Source organism: Heloderma suspectum, chromosome 2 (genome assembly GCF_057233095.1).
Source record: "Heloderma suspectum isolate Gila_16-S chromosome 2, 16-S_ref, whole genome shotgun sequence".
Lineage (NCBI taxonomy): Eukaryota > Metazoa > Chordata > Lepidosauria > Squamata > Helodermatidae > Heloderma > Heloderma suspectum.
This window is the reverse complement of record NC_139459.1, coordinates 265,565,014-265,581,825: the sequence shown is the minus strand read 5'-3', so window position 1 is coordinate 265,581,825 and position 16,812 is coordinate 265,565,014. Positions and strand designations below refer to the sequence as shown.

Below are 16,812 nucleotides of genomic sequence, written 5' to 3'. Positions count from 1 at the left end.
GAGAAGTTGCAATTAAAATAAAATAAACTCTCCCCAAGACATTGGGAGCCATTATTATACTAAAAACTACAATTTCTGTAATAATGTTTATGGAATTGGCAAGCATGGATTAGACTGCAATCCTATGCATGCTTACCTGGAAACAAGCCCAGCTGAATTCTGTGGAATTCACATCTCAGTAAACATGCGTAGGATTGCACTGTTAGCTTATCTTTTATAAGGGCTGAGACCAGAAACTCAAAACATTACTGAGGAATTAAAAAACAAAAGCCTTCTATCCAAACAAGCTACCTTTAATTGAAACTTTCTAAGCAATCTCAAGCATTCTCCAAACATAGAGGAAATGTGTACTTCTCCTCTCACATTTTTCCCCTTGTATGGTCTTTTCTGCTTTTTCATTAGTTAACTCTGCCCCTTTTTCAGAGATGTTAATTTAATTAAACCAGATATATTATTGTGGTTTTAATATTTTGTGAGCCTCTTTGATGACAAAGCAAGTAGAATTTCAATGCTGGGGATTGCTGGAGATGCTGGGGATTGACCTTCTCTATGCAAAGCATGTTCTCTACCACTGAGCGATGGTCCCTCCCACAAATGCCTATTGTTGTTGGAGGGTTTTGTTTTGCTTTGTTTAGTTTAGTTTTGGGAGGAGGAGATCAAGAATGAGGTGCACCTGGGGTTGCCAGATCAAAACTTCCAAGATGTTATATTTTCCTTGGCTTGCTTCTTGGTAAAGTGCTCAACCTGTGTCTGGGTTGTACCATTTTGGACTGCAGTGATTACTCCTCCATATAAAAAACAGTACACATGTCCATTAGGTGTCAAGGAAAAGGCAAAACTAGAAGCCCGGTTATCTAGTCTTTCTTGTCTGGGAGAGCATTCAGACATTTAAGTCCCCACCTGTAGCCTGAAGTGGTACAGCCCAGACACAGCTTTTTGTTGCTATCAAGACTCCAAAAGCCGGCTTGGATTTCAGCAAAATTAACTGGCAGGAGGCTGACAAGCTAGTTGGTACAATTCACACATGAGCCTTATGCTTAGAACTACTCACCTTTCTTGAGCACAACGTGTGTAGCCACTAAAGTACCGATAGCGAGCATACAGGTAAACTAACCCACAGAATGCAGCCAAGCCTGCCAGAGAAGACAATAATAGAAGTGATTACTATGGAAAGCCTATGAAATGCTGAACCTACTTTCAAAAGCTCATTTTTTAAAAATCTAGGAGAAGAAACTGGAATGAGTTACTGTGCAAAATAAATTTGTCCTGTTGAGCTTTTAAGTGGCATCTACAACTCATAGACCATGCCCTTAACCCCTATGATACAACACCACATGAGGAGGACAATTCCCACCACGAAACTTATCAGGGACATGTAATTTATTAATCCATTTCTAGGCCCACTTGACTTTATCTAAAAGGCATCTCAAAGCAGTTGACAACATAGAATTTTAAAATAGAAAATGTCCACAGTTAAAACATTTGAAATACAAAATGTCTCAGTTAAAAACGCTTAACACAAAATAAAAAACATTCTCAATCAAAACCTTTAAAATATTGCAAACTGGTGCTGGCTTCCAACTGAAGAAACAGCACTGTGCACAAATGCCCATTCACCAGCTATTTGGAGGCAGCAGACAAAGCTGGGCTGGAGGTCCTTTCGTCTGAGGTGGCAGGAGCCCTCCCGTGAGCCTTGCCTTACCGCTGCAAACAAACCACCACTTTTTGCACAGTCGTGGCTTGAAAGCATCCTATGTGGCAACTGATTCAGTGGCTCTAGTCCATGAAATCTTATACTACAATAAATCTGTCAGTCTTTAAAAGTGCCCTAAGACTCACTCCCTTGGTCTTTTTGCTCTGACAGGCTTAACACATGGCTACCATGTGTGGGAGCCATTTTTCTGGCATTACCAAGTTACCACAATTGTAGGGACTTTGTGGGGCAAGGGAAGCATTGTAAGTGGTGACTCGCCCCATGGCACGAGTTTACAAAAGACCAGTTTGTTTCATGCGCTGCATAAAGCATTTTCAAGGAGTGATCCCATGCAGTCCTCTATTTTTAGCTTAACTTTTCATGAACCTGAAAATAGATCAGAGGGTAGAGCAGGTCAGAGTGGCTTCTCACTTGACGTGACACAACTGCTGTAGGGACACCAGTGCTTCCTGTAGTAATCAAGTGAAGTGTGAAGATACCCATATCTTTAAACACCCGTGCGCTTGGATCCTTGGTTGGACCCAGACTCCTCAATGAGGGAACACCAGTGTCAGATGCAGGTATGTCATCCACATGGAAGACACACTGTGGGAAGCACTGACCTGCACCAGTCATCTCAACCACTTAAAGCACAACGCCACCTGTAGTGATAAGCCAGACAGCTAAGACAAATAGCAGAAGAGCAGAAATAAGGTTTTAACACTTCACAAAAAAAAACACACCCAAAATGCATTAAGATCATATGAGCATGAAATAATATACCCTAGACAGCTAAAATGTTATCCAAGGTTATCATTTATTATTTTAAAGCTACAAAAGGTTTGCTTTTTACCTTGATGTGAAAAGACTCCAGCCACCCACAAGAGTGAGAGAAATATTGGGAAGTATTCTGAGCAATTTGCTCTAAACAAAACAGAGAACAATTAATCTGCTGTTCAGAGGGAAAATTTATCTTCAGATTAATGTCAGGGTCCTACCTCCAACCCACAGTGTTACGGCCTAGTTCTCACTGCTTGGGTAAACTTGTGTTTGAACTGTACCATGTCAGAGGATTCATACGACTGAATATTCCGCCACACAAAAACATTCCCTGTATACAGAACACAAGCTGACTAGATGCCTGACAGCTAGTTTCATTCATGGATGGAATGTTTTTGCATGGAGGGGCATTGAATCAAGTGAGTTCCAACCTGCAGTCTGAATTAGTACAGCCCAAACACAAGTTTACCTAAGCAGTGAGAACTAGGAACATGTGCCACAAAAAACATGAGCAGAGCGGGGCGGTGTTTTGACTTTCCACTTCAGGTACCAAAAGATCTAAGGCTGGCATTGAATAATTTGCAAAATATGTAAGTTTTGAAGAAGATCTAGAAGGATTATCTTAATGCTTCCTTGATATTTCATAGGACAAATATTCACTTTGACTATAGCATGCAGAATAGCAATTACTACGATCAATTCAGAAAAGGGGGAATCAAGATTCTATATGGTTGTGGTCATATTGCAGAATTCTGTCCTTGGCAGGTAAAGAAGGCTGATAACTCCTGTTGAATGTGGAGAATCCACAGTTTCCATTAAACGCAGACCCACACAAACGAGTTAGTTGCTTCTAATGCTGTGAAAATATATGGGCAATTTATATCTTTTACTGTATTTATTTATATAGCACCATCACTGTGACTGTGCATTGTGCTTTACAAAGTAAAAAAAAAGGACAGGTCCCTGCCCCAGTGTTACATTCTAACATTTGACAAAGAGAGACAACAGAGGAAGGGGAAGGAAATGGGGGCTGAAGTAGCTGCAAAGAATACGTGATAATTATAGTTATGCATACTTAGGCGTAGTTACAGTTGGGCACGAGGACTATGGGATTGTTTCAGAGGCTTCCTGGAAAAGGAAGAGTTTTGTGCTGGACATGAGAACACACAGGATGCTGGTGCACGCTGGGCACTATTTGCCTAATTATCTGCCCAGGCACAGCTTGGCTTGTTTGAGGAGGGAACAACCCCCAAATAACCCATGACCTGTTGCTGGATTATTCGAGGGTTGTATCCCCTCAAACAAGCCATGCCGCCCATGGCTTGTTTAAGCTGCTGTGATCAGAGGAATCAGGTCATGAAAAGGGGTCTTCTCATGGAGGCAGAACATTAAGGGGGGAAGAATTATGTTGGGAACAGACTGCTGAATACAGGTGAGAGAACTGAGGTAAAAAAAAATAGGCAGTTTATCTAACAATTTTAATCCTGTCATATGGCTCAAATAAGACTACCAGTTTGAAGCAATTGAAGTTTCCAGTCAGCCTTCAAACACAATGCCATGGAAAGCAGGATGTTGAAGCTCAGGCCTGCAGGCTGAATTTGGTCTGTCTGGGTCCCCAAATCCAGCTCTGACATTCCTCAGATGGCTCTGTCCCCCTTCCCCTGACTGCTGAACTTTTAAGGGTTTCCCAGTTTGTCCCTTTCCCACCCAACCCTGCCTGCCACCCGCCCACCCATTCTAAAAGGTTGAAATGCCTCCGCGAGGCTTAGTTACTGGCAGTAAGAGGTTTAACCTAAAATATGCTGGGATTTTTGGCCTTGTCCCTTTGGCTCCCACCCCCTTTTGCCTTCAGCCCAGCCTATTACTCAAATGCAGCTCCCAAGAACTTCTCGGACATTGAATTTGGCCCACGGGCTTAAGAGGCTCTGCATCACTGATGTAAACTATGTTACAATAGAGATCAACTGGTGCCTGTTTCTTAGGAAGAAGTAATTGCAAGTCTGAACTGAGTACAGCTGGATGAGTTTCAGTCCAGTTGATTCTAAGGACAATAAACATGTGTTTCTGTTTGCAAACAGATGTGCATAGAATAGATTGTAAGCTGGTAAATTCTGCTCACTGTGGTCTTACACTGAGGGATAAATTACATGTTATATTGCAGCTGTGTACAATAAATGTCAATGGACCCCTACTCTTTTGTCAAACTCCCTCAGGAGTGACCAATTTGAATTGGAGAAGGGAATGGAAGGTTTAATCTTACCTTTGCCAGCCACTTGACTTTTCCTTTTCTTTCCCTGCAGCAGTTTTTACTTACAGCTGCCTTCCAGAGCTGTGTTGACCTCACAAACATTGGTCTGGAAGCAAGCTGGGATGAAGGAAGATTCAGGGGGAAGTGCAACAGCCGGCAGGGAAAGGGTTAAGTACTCCCTTCCCTCCCATCCTTTCTTCAGTGCAAATAATGCTTCCTAAGAGGTTATTTGGAAAGGAGAAGGGGCTGACAGGGTAGTGCATGGATTGCTATTAGAGGTTACCTCATCAGAGAAAACAGCAGCATTTTCTCTAACAGATCACACTTGTTATTCATGTAAAGTTTTCTCCCCCACCCCCACACACAAATGACTTTCCATGTGGACAAGAGGTAGTATAGCCACCACTGACAATCTATTGCAAACTTTGTTCCCTCCGGAATAAATGTACGAATTAGTACCCACATAGGTGTTTTAATATCTTTACAAAATTTAAAAGTTTTCCTCCTGGAGGTGGAGCCTCTCTCACATAAAAGCTGAGGGAAAGGGGAGGAGCAAAAAAATATTTTCATAAGCTGAATGGCACTTGTTGCAAAGTCTTTGCAAGGACGTATGACATTCTAACAGCAATTTCACCATCTCTGAAAGTGCCATTAGAAACCAAAGGAGAGAGAGGCTAAGTGAGCTTTCCAGAGATGTTCACTTAGCAACACTTCCCAGTCACTCCGTACAACTCATCCGCCCTCACGCTCAGAATTTGGCTGCATACTTGCCAAAATGCTACCAGCCATGAAGTCAAATGTTCACCCTCAAATATATTATTGTCATGAACCCTGTCAAGTATGGAAGGCCTGGTCTTGAGCGCAGCAACCTTTTAGTCAGCTCACACTGACATGAAACCAGTAAGTATAATATACAGATGTTAGCCACGTGTGTTATATGGAAAGTGGGGCAAAAACCTGAAGAGCAAAATGCTTCCTCCATGCCAACAACAATGTCACTTCCTGTTAAAAGGTGTCTTCGCCTGTTGAAACCTTTGCTGAACAGTCTCTCCTGCTAAACTGAAAGACGTATCTATGAGCTTCTCTAATGCATAGATGGAGAAGACATTTTAGTCTGTACAGTCCAGTGCGGAGACTGAGGTTGGGGTGGAAGGGCTGTGGAGAGAAGCAGTACAACCTCTCTGCTTGCGTGTCCTTAGTTAACACCCTGAAACACGTGCACACAGAATTAAGCCTGCTGATCCCAATGGAAGTTTATTCTAAAAGTGGTTTAGGGAATGAGTCATTCCTGCCACCCCACAAAAACACCCTCCAAGTAAGTTGACTTACTGGGCTCTGAAGATCCTTTCAAATTCTGGTGGACCTGAAGTTATAGGAGGAGAGACTTTGCACTTCCGACGAACATAGATCACTTGCATGGCAAAATATGCTGGATGGAAAGGGGGGAAAAAAGGGGGAGCAGAGAAAAGCCAGTTATTTTACCTGGTGAGACACAAACAATGGATAACCAACCTAGTAATAGCTTGCTCGCCCACAGTGACAAACACCACTCATTTTTCACATGCAAAAGCAGCAAACAAAGACCACATTTATTTCAGAATCATCCATTTGCAAACTAGTTGACCTTTATTCTCACCAGCGTTGTCTTCTCAACAGCAAGTCAAGTTAAACTATTTGCTACCACATGGCTTTCTTATGTTCTTAAGGGCCTGAAAAATTCTAAGCTTGTGAGCCAGGACACACAATACTCTGCAAGCAGATTAAACTGCAAATTGTGCACAGTTACATGAATGCGATTAGTTTGCAGCCTTTATTTTAGCTGTGTAGCATTGCTTTGGTAGGCATTGACATTCCTAATATTCTTCTTCCAAGCATTTTAGAAGAACTGTGGAAGGAGGACTGACTCCCAAGCATAAAGACAAGTCAGAGAAGGGGATCGATGCTGCATGAGAAGCCCACGCTCGCTAACCCAGCCTTCCTAAGCTGGTGCCCTCTAGACGTGTTGGACAACCACCCATGGCATCCCCATGCCAGGTGGCTGCTTTAAACACCATGACCTATAGTCAAACCACTTTTAAATATGTAATGAGAACTGTCCATACATTTTCCTTCCTGGCCCAGAAAACTAGAACATGCTGGCTTTTAAAAATTATAAATTAGATTCCACTGAATCCACCTGATTCACTCTACAGCCACCAGGTATGATTACAATCATGCCCAGTTCTATATTCTGGAAAATAATGACAACTAAGAGGTGAAAGATACGAGCCCCCAAAGATGTTAAGAAAAAAAGATAGAAAATGACCTGGTTCGCATATCATAACAGCAAATCGTAGGTTATTTAACCCACGATTTGCGGGGGAAGCGCACCAACTGGGAGCCACTCCTGGTTTCTGTAAACAACCTCCGATCACTGCAATCAGAGGTTGTGCAACTCGCAAACCCCAAGCGCTGGGTTGTTTAGGGTCTACATAACCCAGTGGTTAAACCATGGTTTGTTGTTGGGTTAACCACTGGGTTGTTTATACCCTAAACAATCCAGCAGTCTGGGTTCGGACATCACATCGACAACTTCTGGTCACGCTGATTGGAGGTTGTTTACAAAAAGCAGATATGGCTTGCAGGCTACACGCATCCCCACGAATCGTGGATTAAATAACCCACGATTTGCCGTTGTGATGTGTGAACTGGCCCAGAATCTTTTATTTTCATTAATGGAGCTGGTTCTGTCATCAGATTAGCTTTTGAATGACAGACTCTGGTAAGGAGGGGGAAGGAATATTCTTTAGATGGTCAGCTGAGATCACCTTATTGATTGATTGATTGAATTTATATCCCACCTTTTTTCCTCTTGTAAGGAACCCAAGAACTAGCAGAGACTCAAGTTACTGAGACACAACTTCAGTTCACTGTGCTAATTTCCTTATCATAAACTTGAGTCTGGCATTGTGGCTGATCCTAGAATGAGAACGACGAATCCGAATAGGCCCATACGAGTGAGACCAGCAACAAGTGTTCCAGTCAGTCAGCCATGTCCCCATTCAGAATAATCCATTCTATTCCCACACACCCCATTTTCTGTTTTACCCAATCCCCTCAGTCAGGCAGCACTCTGAGTGCTTGCCCCCCCAACACTTTTTTTTTGCACTTCAGAGAACTACAGGTTAGCATGCAGACTACTCCCTCAGAAAGCCTTGCCAATCTACTGCAAATCACTCAGAGATCTTCCAGTAGATCTACTTTACCCCTAAACTATTAAATCTCCCAGTCCTCTTCTTTCTTGAGGTCTATTTCTCTCTATACCAGGGGTGGGCAACATGTGGCTCTCTTCCAGATGTTGGACTGCAACTCCCATCATCTCTCACCATTGGTTATGCTGGCTAGGGCTTATGGAAGTTGCAGTCCAACAATATCTGGAGAACCACAAGGAGCTCACCCCTGCACTAGATCTTCCATCCCTTGTTTGTATTTTCAGCCTCTTGGGAACATGGGCGGGAGGGTGCTGTTGCACTTGTGTAAGAGTGTTGGACTAGGAGCTGGGAGATCCGGGTTCTAGTCCCCACTCGGCCATGGAAGCTCACTGGGTGACTTTGGGCCAGTCACAGACTCTCAGCCCAACCTACCTCACAGGGTTGTTGTTGTGAGGATGAAATGGAGAGGAGGAGGATAATGTAAGCCACCTTGGGTTCCTTGCAAGAGGAAAAAAGGCGGGGTATAAATGCAATCAATCAATCAATCAATTGTGTCCTGCTTGTATGTTTCCTGTGAGCAGCTGGTTGGCCACTGTGTGAGCAGAATGCTGGACTAGATGGACCCTTGGTCTGATCCAGCAGGGCTCTTCTTATGTTCCCTCTATTTTCTGGGGCTCCACATTTATTTAAAAACTGTGTTCATTTCCCCCAAACTTTACAAAGTCATGATTGGACCCATATGCTATGGTCAACTTTTTCTCCCCCCATTTGATATATCATTTCAAGTTCAGTGTTCATCAGTCCTAACGATCTTTGATGAATACTTTATTTGCACTTGGATGTTTGCTATGAGCCCTAGTGTGCTTAGCTGACTTTTCATGTTTTTCCATTGTAGCATAGAAAGAGGGGCGGTGTCAGGCATTGGCAGAAACCCCATAACAGAGAATATTCCTGTTGCCAAAGGTACTGTCTTCACATGGTAGGGTGGAGGTAATTCTCACATCCTGTGTACCTTGGATTTTTTTTGCCTTTGTGGGGAGTGTATGCAGAACATCTTTCGATAGAAGATAGCACTTATCTCCTATCAGCTGCTGATAGAGATAGGAGTTGCTCTGTGTGGGGTAGAAGGGGAGGGATTAGAGGAGGAAACTGCTAATTCAGCCCTGCTTCCTTCTGACCCTACAGAGGCTTGTTCTGCTTACTTCTGAGTAGAAGTGATGCTTATGCTTATATCTGAGTAGACATGTCTCCTCCTATAAATTAGCAACAATGGAATTTGGGGTGGGGGGTGAATTTTCAGCCACATCCACTTTTGCCTTTGGTCCCACCCACCACTGGAATGTGGGCTTCCCACAAGCTTCTCTAAAATGGGATCTGACTCTCAGGCCAAAATAGGTTCCCCACCCCATGGGTGTGTGTGTGCGCGCATGCGCACACACACACTGTTTTCTAGAACTTTTAATTTTTAAACTCAAACCTGCTTACAGCAATATGCTGTGCCAGCTTGAGGCACGGGAAAAATCTATTTAACAGAGACAGACTATTCACATGAACAATGTAATGTGGGAGCCATGAGCTCACATGAAAAGGAAAATACAGCCTACATTTTTACTTTTCTCATGCGATGAAAGCAATGAACTCTTTTGGGTTTCCAACTCTCACATGAGTAGATTTTTAAGTCAATCCCCAACATATCACCAGAAGCAATTCTCAGATATAATACACTAGTAAAAAATTAACATGCTATTCTAATCAACATATTTAAGTTGGTAAGGTGTCAGTGTAAAAATATTATTGTTATTAATTCCTCCTCAGTATCAATATACGTCACAACTAAAGCTTTGTGGGATGGAGGGCTTCCTAACCAAGTATTTCTCTAATATCACAGGTATGAACAGGTTGGTTGCTATCTACAAAGTTGATATTATGTCTATCGTGTTCCTAGATTTGTGTCTTAAGAATTTTTTTCCTGCTTGTTACACAAAAAGGGAGTTGGGGGAAAGAAAAGCCAAGTGCCTTTTTAGGCATTAACATGCCATTGCATATGAAACTGCCAGGATGCAACAGGAACACTTCACAAATTACCTCTTCCACTTACCTCACTTTATACAGTACTTTGCTTTAATACTCATGGGCAACAGTTTTACACTGTTTAACCCCTCCCATTGGACACCTGCAGCTACTAAAAAATTCCCATGGTTTAAGCCTACATTCTGTAGCATATCCTTTAAAAAAATCTCTTATTTTTTGCATAATTACTTTGATCCTCTCCCCAGGTTTGTTTCTTTATCTCATTACTGCTATTTAAAACCAGCTAAGCTTTTTACACAATTGTCACTGGTCCAAGCACGGTTTTTAAAATCCACTTTCCGTTCTCTGCCCCTCTAACATAGAAGGCAAGAGCCACAAGTCAATTCTATTTTAGACTTTAAACACATAAAAGGATTGCCAGGGCATCGCAAACCAGTGTGCATCTTATACTCCCCTACAGCCAAGTCAACTGTAGAGTGCACATTTCCTATTTAACCTAAGAGATTCTACTTGGTTCATAGTGCCTAAAATAGATGGCATTAAATTTGCCCCGATAATAATTGCAGCACGTTCCTTACCTTGTTCCAAGACTCCCAAAATGGTAACAGTGGCCAGCAAGGCTATCTGAGGCAGCATGTTGGTTCTCAGAAGCTGCAAGATAAAAAATGAGGCAGCTACAACCCTGGACAGATTTGGAGGCTGTGACTTTTCTGCTCCTCATATACATACCCACAGCTGCTGTCAATATAATCAGACACCGCTAAGCCTTCATTTCCTCTTCCAAAAGGCTGGGTAGTTAACTCCCTGCTCGCTGGACAGTTATGACTGGATCCCATCAGCAGTACCACTACCAAGCCACTTTTGTGAGCTTCCTTACAGGCACTCATTCGAGCCTAAACTCCCACCCTAGGCATTAAAACTAGCCTGTTTTATGCAGTTTTCATCCGATTATTTTATTTTATGTATTATGGGCCACTTCATATATTGCATGATGGAAATTGTACTTTTAGAAGTTTCATCAACATATTGGAGGCTGAAGATCTCTTTTTGGGACAGCCTGCAGTAGAAAGATGTGCATCGACCTGAGAGCAGATGGCAGCCTCACCCTTCCTGTCCTTTGTTAGCCCATTAGCTAAAGCAATGCAGATTAAAAAGTTCTGTGCTTTAGAAACAAAGAGGAAAACCAGAATATAAACATCAAAATACATAAATGAAGGCATACATAAATGAATATAGGAACATCTGAGCAGCATTCTCCTTCCTCTGAGTTACCTGTGAGTAGGTAAGAGAACAGCTGACATCAAGTGAACACTGATGTGTTTCCCCAGCATGGCTCACAGCTTAATCTAATTTTCCCTCTGCATGGTCATCTTCAATTGGCTCACATCTAAAAGTTGGTTTTGTCTCTTCCTCATCCCATGGTACTATGTCTATTAAAAGGAGGACATGGGTATTTAAGGGTAGGCCTTGGCTGCATAAATGTGCAAAGACTGGCTTTTTCTTCAAGGAAGTCACTGTGGGTCAAGAAAGCTTCCTTCCTGGTCTAGTTTATCATGGGTAATTTCCTTTCTTCCTGATCACTGTCTGAAAGGCAGCATGTGCCTGTAGCTATCTTCAGAGCTGACTCCAGATTTAAGGGTGATCACGTGTCCTCTTTTACAGAGGACAGTAGTTTATCTGAGGGGCTGTCAGGTCCAAGACTGGTATAAAGAACTGTAAAAAGGGTAAGCAGGAGGGGCCTTGAAGTTACCCATCAACAGCACTTGGACAGCAGACTGAACAAGGCATGCAGGTCACCTGGTCACAATCTTCCACATTAGGGTGAGATGTACTGCCTTCCTAATTAAATTATAATTATTTCTACATTTGCATCTCTATATTCATTCACATATGCACATTTTATGCTAATTGGTGATCTCTTTTTTGGTGATGCATGTCCTCTTTATTGGCAATTCATAAGTGGCTACCCTACCAGGATTGAGTTTTCATGGGAAAACTGCCCCCTGGTTTGTTCCCTCCTTGTTGCTGGGCCCAGTGGGATAACCTGGTGTCAGTGAAAGGCAGCAATGTTGGGTGCCTGGATCTAGCCAGGTTTAATTCCCCACAATTGTCTATAGTGATGTTATGTTGGGGGCATTGTGGGAAATTAAAATGGCGGCTAGACCCAGCACCTCAGTGCTGCTCAGAGCACTGAGCTGGAAACATTTTAAAGGGGCCCCCAGGATAGTTGTCAGTGGTGGCCCCCTGCTCAAGGATCCAACTATTGATCCCCCACCCCACCCCACTCCACCCCACCCCACTGTTTAAAGATGGCTTGAACTTAGAACCATTTGCCTGCAACCAAGACATACAGGCCTCCTGGTTTCATCATTAACCAAATAAACCATTATCAAATAATGAACTACGTAGTGAGAAGATTACTTAGCTTTTGATTTTTTACAATTTTACCTTTTAAAGCTACATAAACTGATTTCCCTAAAGAAATACACTTTTACCCTTTATAGTAATACAGATCTTTGCCAAGAGTTCAGTTCAACCTTATGCTACTCATGCTAGTGCTGAGCCCATGCTACTAAAGGGATTCTTTTTGCAAGGGCTGTGGACAACCCATGATTATTCAGGTTACTTTTGCCTCATTTACTAGTGGAGTTTCAATGAGATTTTCATCCAAGACATATTTAATACACTGGATGTGGGGGGAAGCTGGTTAATGTTTTGTTTTGGGGAAGATACGGGAACCCCTGAAACCTCATTGTTCATCCCTGAATGAGCACACATAGTTTTTAAGTGTACATGTATGGACATGTTATAATTAAACACATATACAACACAGGAGAAACAGCAGGGAGCTCATTGATTACACTGAGGAAATGTTTTTCCATAGGTAAAATGATGGATTTGGGCAGGGAGGTGGAGAGGAGAAACTGCTATCAAATAAAATGGGTCATGTCAATTGTCACTCAAATTTGTTTTTCTCTCTGGCTGCTATATTCAAGCCTTATGGGATATTAGTAAGTTCACCTGAACCAATAGTTATCTCCACAAAACCCTTAGAAGTAAAATTCTGGGGAAGTGGTTTGAGGGTAGCTCCACACAGCTACTAATGAAGATAAGCCTAAAGTCTAGAAAAGGTCAGAAACAGGTCTTTCAAAATGCATTTTACAGGAGCTATGAATTCCTTGATAACATTTATGGAGTTGCACTCATTTTGCTAATCTAAGTGCAACATTACAACCAGGTACAATTCAGGTATCAAACCAAAACTCGGGTGATGCAATCTACAATTCCAATTTGAGGAAGCATCTTCAAAAACACTACATGAACAGTAATAAAGTTAAACAAAGGTCACCATATGACAAACTATGATGGCGGGATGGATTTTTAAAGTAACAGTAGATCTTCAACAGTAAAAAGCAACTTTGAAGACAGATTACTGACACCTAAATAGTCCAATGTGCGTTGTTAAAGCACATCTCCAAATTAAAATGCCTTATAACAATATCAGAATGTTAGATTCCTCAAACTGTGTCCCCTTTATGGGGGGGATGAGTGAGGAAAGAACACAAAGGGTCGGATCCAACTTTGTCGTTCCACCAATGGAACAGATAACTTGGGCAGAACAGGACTTCCCCACACTGCCACTGCCCACCCATTGTATCTGCTCTGGAGGGCTGGGGGACTCATGTTTGGACTGTGTACAGTGGGGGAGGAGAGGATGAAGAAGTCCTGTTCCAACAGTGCACTGGTGGAAGGAATGGAAGGATGAAGTTGGATCCAACCCTAAGTTTATTTGAAAGGTATTTTCATTTTATAAGCAGAAAATAATGGACCGTAATCTTCCTGCTCCCCTTTATTTCATCCTGCTAAACAACCTATTGTTAGACTTATTCAAGCCGCATTTCCTTAAGTCCCACAGGTTCTAGTAGGGCCTATAGTCAAACATGAATGCAGAGGATTACAGTCTTAGTCTGCAAGCCTTATACAATGAGCAGTACACGTGGAAAAGATCATTTGTCTTACTGATTCACCCCTGACCAATCCAGAATCATGGCGCAAGTCTTGTATTCACAACACTACTAATGATCTGCTAAGAGAAGGCTTTCCAAGGGGCTTATAATGCTTTTTCCCAGGAATCTCCAAAATACTGATCCATCCTCCTCCTGGATTTTTAATCTAATTTAGAATTTTACCTCCCTTCAAACACATTCTAATACATATGTAAATCATGAAATCTGTGAATGTAACTCAAGATGCCAGAATCCTTTGATATTGCATATTGATATTGCATTGTTCCTAGGATCTTTTTAGAAGTGTGAAAGCCTCCAACTGGCATTCCCTGTGCATTTATTTTTACTCTTTTCCCCTTTAAGCCTTAGGGACTATAGTATCAATATCTCACACAAAACAACTGCATGGACACTTAGTCACATGCAGTTCAGGATGGTTATGCACATAGTGTTTAGCTCTTGTGTATCTATTAATTATTATTAATAAATATATAAAATATAATAAACCTTGTATATAAATAGAATTTAGTAGTTAGTACTCAAAACCTGGTGCAGAGTTCCTGGATGACAATCTTCTAAAATATTGGCACCAGCTTGATTTCCTTAATCAAATTTATACCGCTCATTTAGCATCTTACATTGTGGTGTTTAAAATCATGAGAGAAATGTGACTTAAAATGCATTCCTGCCTTCATTGCTACTGGTCTCCCAATTTTAATATACGACTGATAACAGTGCAAGTGTCACCAACTTATTTAGCTAGCCCCAAATGAGAAACTGTTGTGAAGTGTTGGTAATGGGTTGGATGAGGGTGAACAAATTGAAATTACGTCCAGACAATACAGAGGTGCTCCTACTCAGTCAAAAGGCAGATCAAGGAACAGGAATTCAACCTATCTTGAATTCCTACACTCCCCTTGAAGCCAAGTTCAGTTTGGAAGTGCTCTTGGATTCAGTCCTGAACCTGGATAGCCAGGTTTTGGTAGTAGGCAGGAGTGTGTTTGCACAGTTAAGGCTAGTTTGCCAACTGCACCCATTTCAGGAGATGTCAGATTTGGCCACAGTGATACATGCCTTCTTTACAGCTTGTTTGGATTACTGATACATGCTTTACATGGGGCTGCTTTTTAAGTGTTTGGAAATTTCTGCTGGTCCAGAATGTTGCAGCCAGACTATTGACTGGGGCTGGTCATGTGACACACGTTATAATAGCTTTGCTTGTTACTGGACTGTTTCTAGGCACAATTCAAAGTACTGGTTATGACCTATAAAGCCCTACACAACTTGGGAGCAAGGTATTGGAAAGACCACATTCTTCCATATGAGCCTGCCTAGATTTTAAGATCCTCAGGAAAGGCTCTACTCTATCCCACCACCGTTGGAAGCACATTTGATGGGAACAGGAGAGAGGACCTTGTTGGTGGGTATTCCCAGGCTCTGGAACTCCCTGCCAAGAGAGGCTAGGTTAGCGCCATCTCTGTTGTCTTTCTGCTGACAGGCAAATACATTTTTATTCAGGCAGGCTTTTGACTTTCAAGCAGATGTGTTTGCTGAAGTAGGTTTTAAGTGTTGTGTGTTATTTCATTTTATTAATGTGTTTTTAATTGATTTGTTTTGGTTTTAATTGTAATTTTGCATTTTATCTTGTGTTTTGTTGTTAAAGACACTTGGAACACTATTGTGTAGTGGAAGGAGGGATATAAATTAAATAAATAAATATCTAGATGCATGATATTTAAAGTATTATTGGCCCCCTCTAATCCTCTGCAGGAATCTTTGCAGAGGGGCTGCAAAACGCACAGTAAGAATCTGAAACAGAATATATTTTTTCTCTATGTAATATTGCATTAAATAAGGATTCAGAGAAGAACATTAGTATTTTGAAAACCATGAAGAAAATTATAATGGATTAAAATACGCTCCCAAACTAAAGGTATAGTTTGTTACTGCAACACTCCTCTTATCAGCACTAATATTGTGGTTAATGTGCCATGTAACAGATTCTGAAGATTCAAACTTGGGTGAAACAGAGATAAAAGTCAGAAAATAGTGCGTTGTTCTAGATGCAAAACATTATTCTAGTTTGAAACAGGAAATAATAGATAAAGGTACTCACTATGCAATATAACTCACTGATATTACTGTGATCTTTGTGCTCATCATACGAACCAGTAGACTACATATTTGAGTTCCTTGAGAGGCAACAGAGGAAGATATATTTACTACAATAACCTGGCCATGACATCAAAGGCTGGGTGTGGGGGAGGTCCTTACACATTAAAAGGTAGGTTTAAATATAAAAAAAAGTTAAGCATGACTGCAGCAAACACACATATTATTGAGGTATACTTTGTAGCAACCAAGGGTTTGCCTCTGCAAAGTCAATGAAATGGTCTTTAAAGATCTTAGAAAAACACAACAAACAGCATTTCCTATGCAAGAAGGAAACAATGTTGAGATTAAGAAATATTTTCACTTTCCTTGAATGATGCCTATGCTTTGCTGTTTCCCAGAACAAAACTTTAATGCCTCAAAGTTACAATTATCTTTTGGCCAATCCCTCTACTCAGTGAAAGGATATTCTACTTTTTAAATGAAAATTGCAAAGAAAATGCTTATTTTGTAAAACCCTGATACATGCACCCTTAAGATAAATAAGGCCTAAGAAACAATGTATTTTTAATGTTTTTCAATACAGGTCAATTGAAAACTTTCATTTCCTCTTATCATATTTTGCCTTGGTGTATGGAGAATGTTATGATACCTATATTGTTTTGAAGTATTAAGTCAACAATTCAAACAGGGCCAAAAATATATATGGAACTAAAACTATAATACCAACAACCATTCATGTTACAGTGT

At 41.3% G+C, this 16,812-nt stretch overlaps 1 protein-coding gene across 2 annotated transcripts in view; it reads right to left on the bottom strand.

Annotated features, from left to right (window-relative positions):
- LTC4S (leukotriene C4 synthase) overlaps nt 1-16,812 on the bottom strand; it is a 28,934-nt gene that overhangs the window by 3,705 nt on the left and 8,417 nt on the right. The window contains exons 1-5 of one of the 2 annotated variants that reach the window (XM_084839139.1): nt 11,216-11,456; nt 10,522-10,594; nt 6,051-6,150; nt 2,547-2,617; nt 1,052-1,133 (exon numbers count right to left, since the gene is read on the bottom strand). In XM_084839139.1, the coding sequence (XP_084695265.1) occupies nt 1,052-1,133; nt 2,547-2,617; nt 6,051-6,150; nt 10,522-10,579 (311 nt within the window). In that variant the 5' untranslated portion in view covers nt 10,580-10,594; nt 11,216-11,456. Of the gene's footprint in view, nt 1-1,051; nt 1,134-2,546; nt 2,618-6,050; nt 6,151-10,521; nt 10,595-11,215; nt 11,457-16,812 lie in introns of those variants that run through there. The other variant, XM_084839140.1, reaches the window with a different exon arrangement.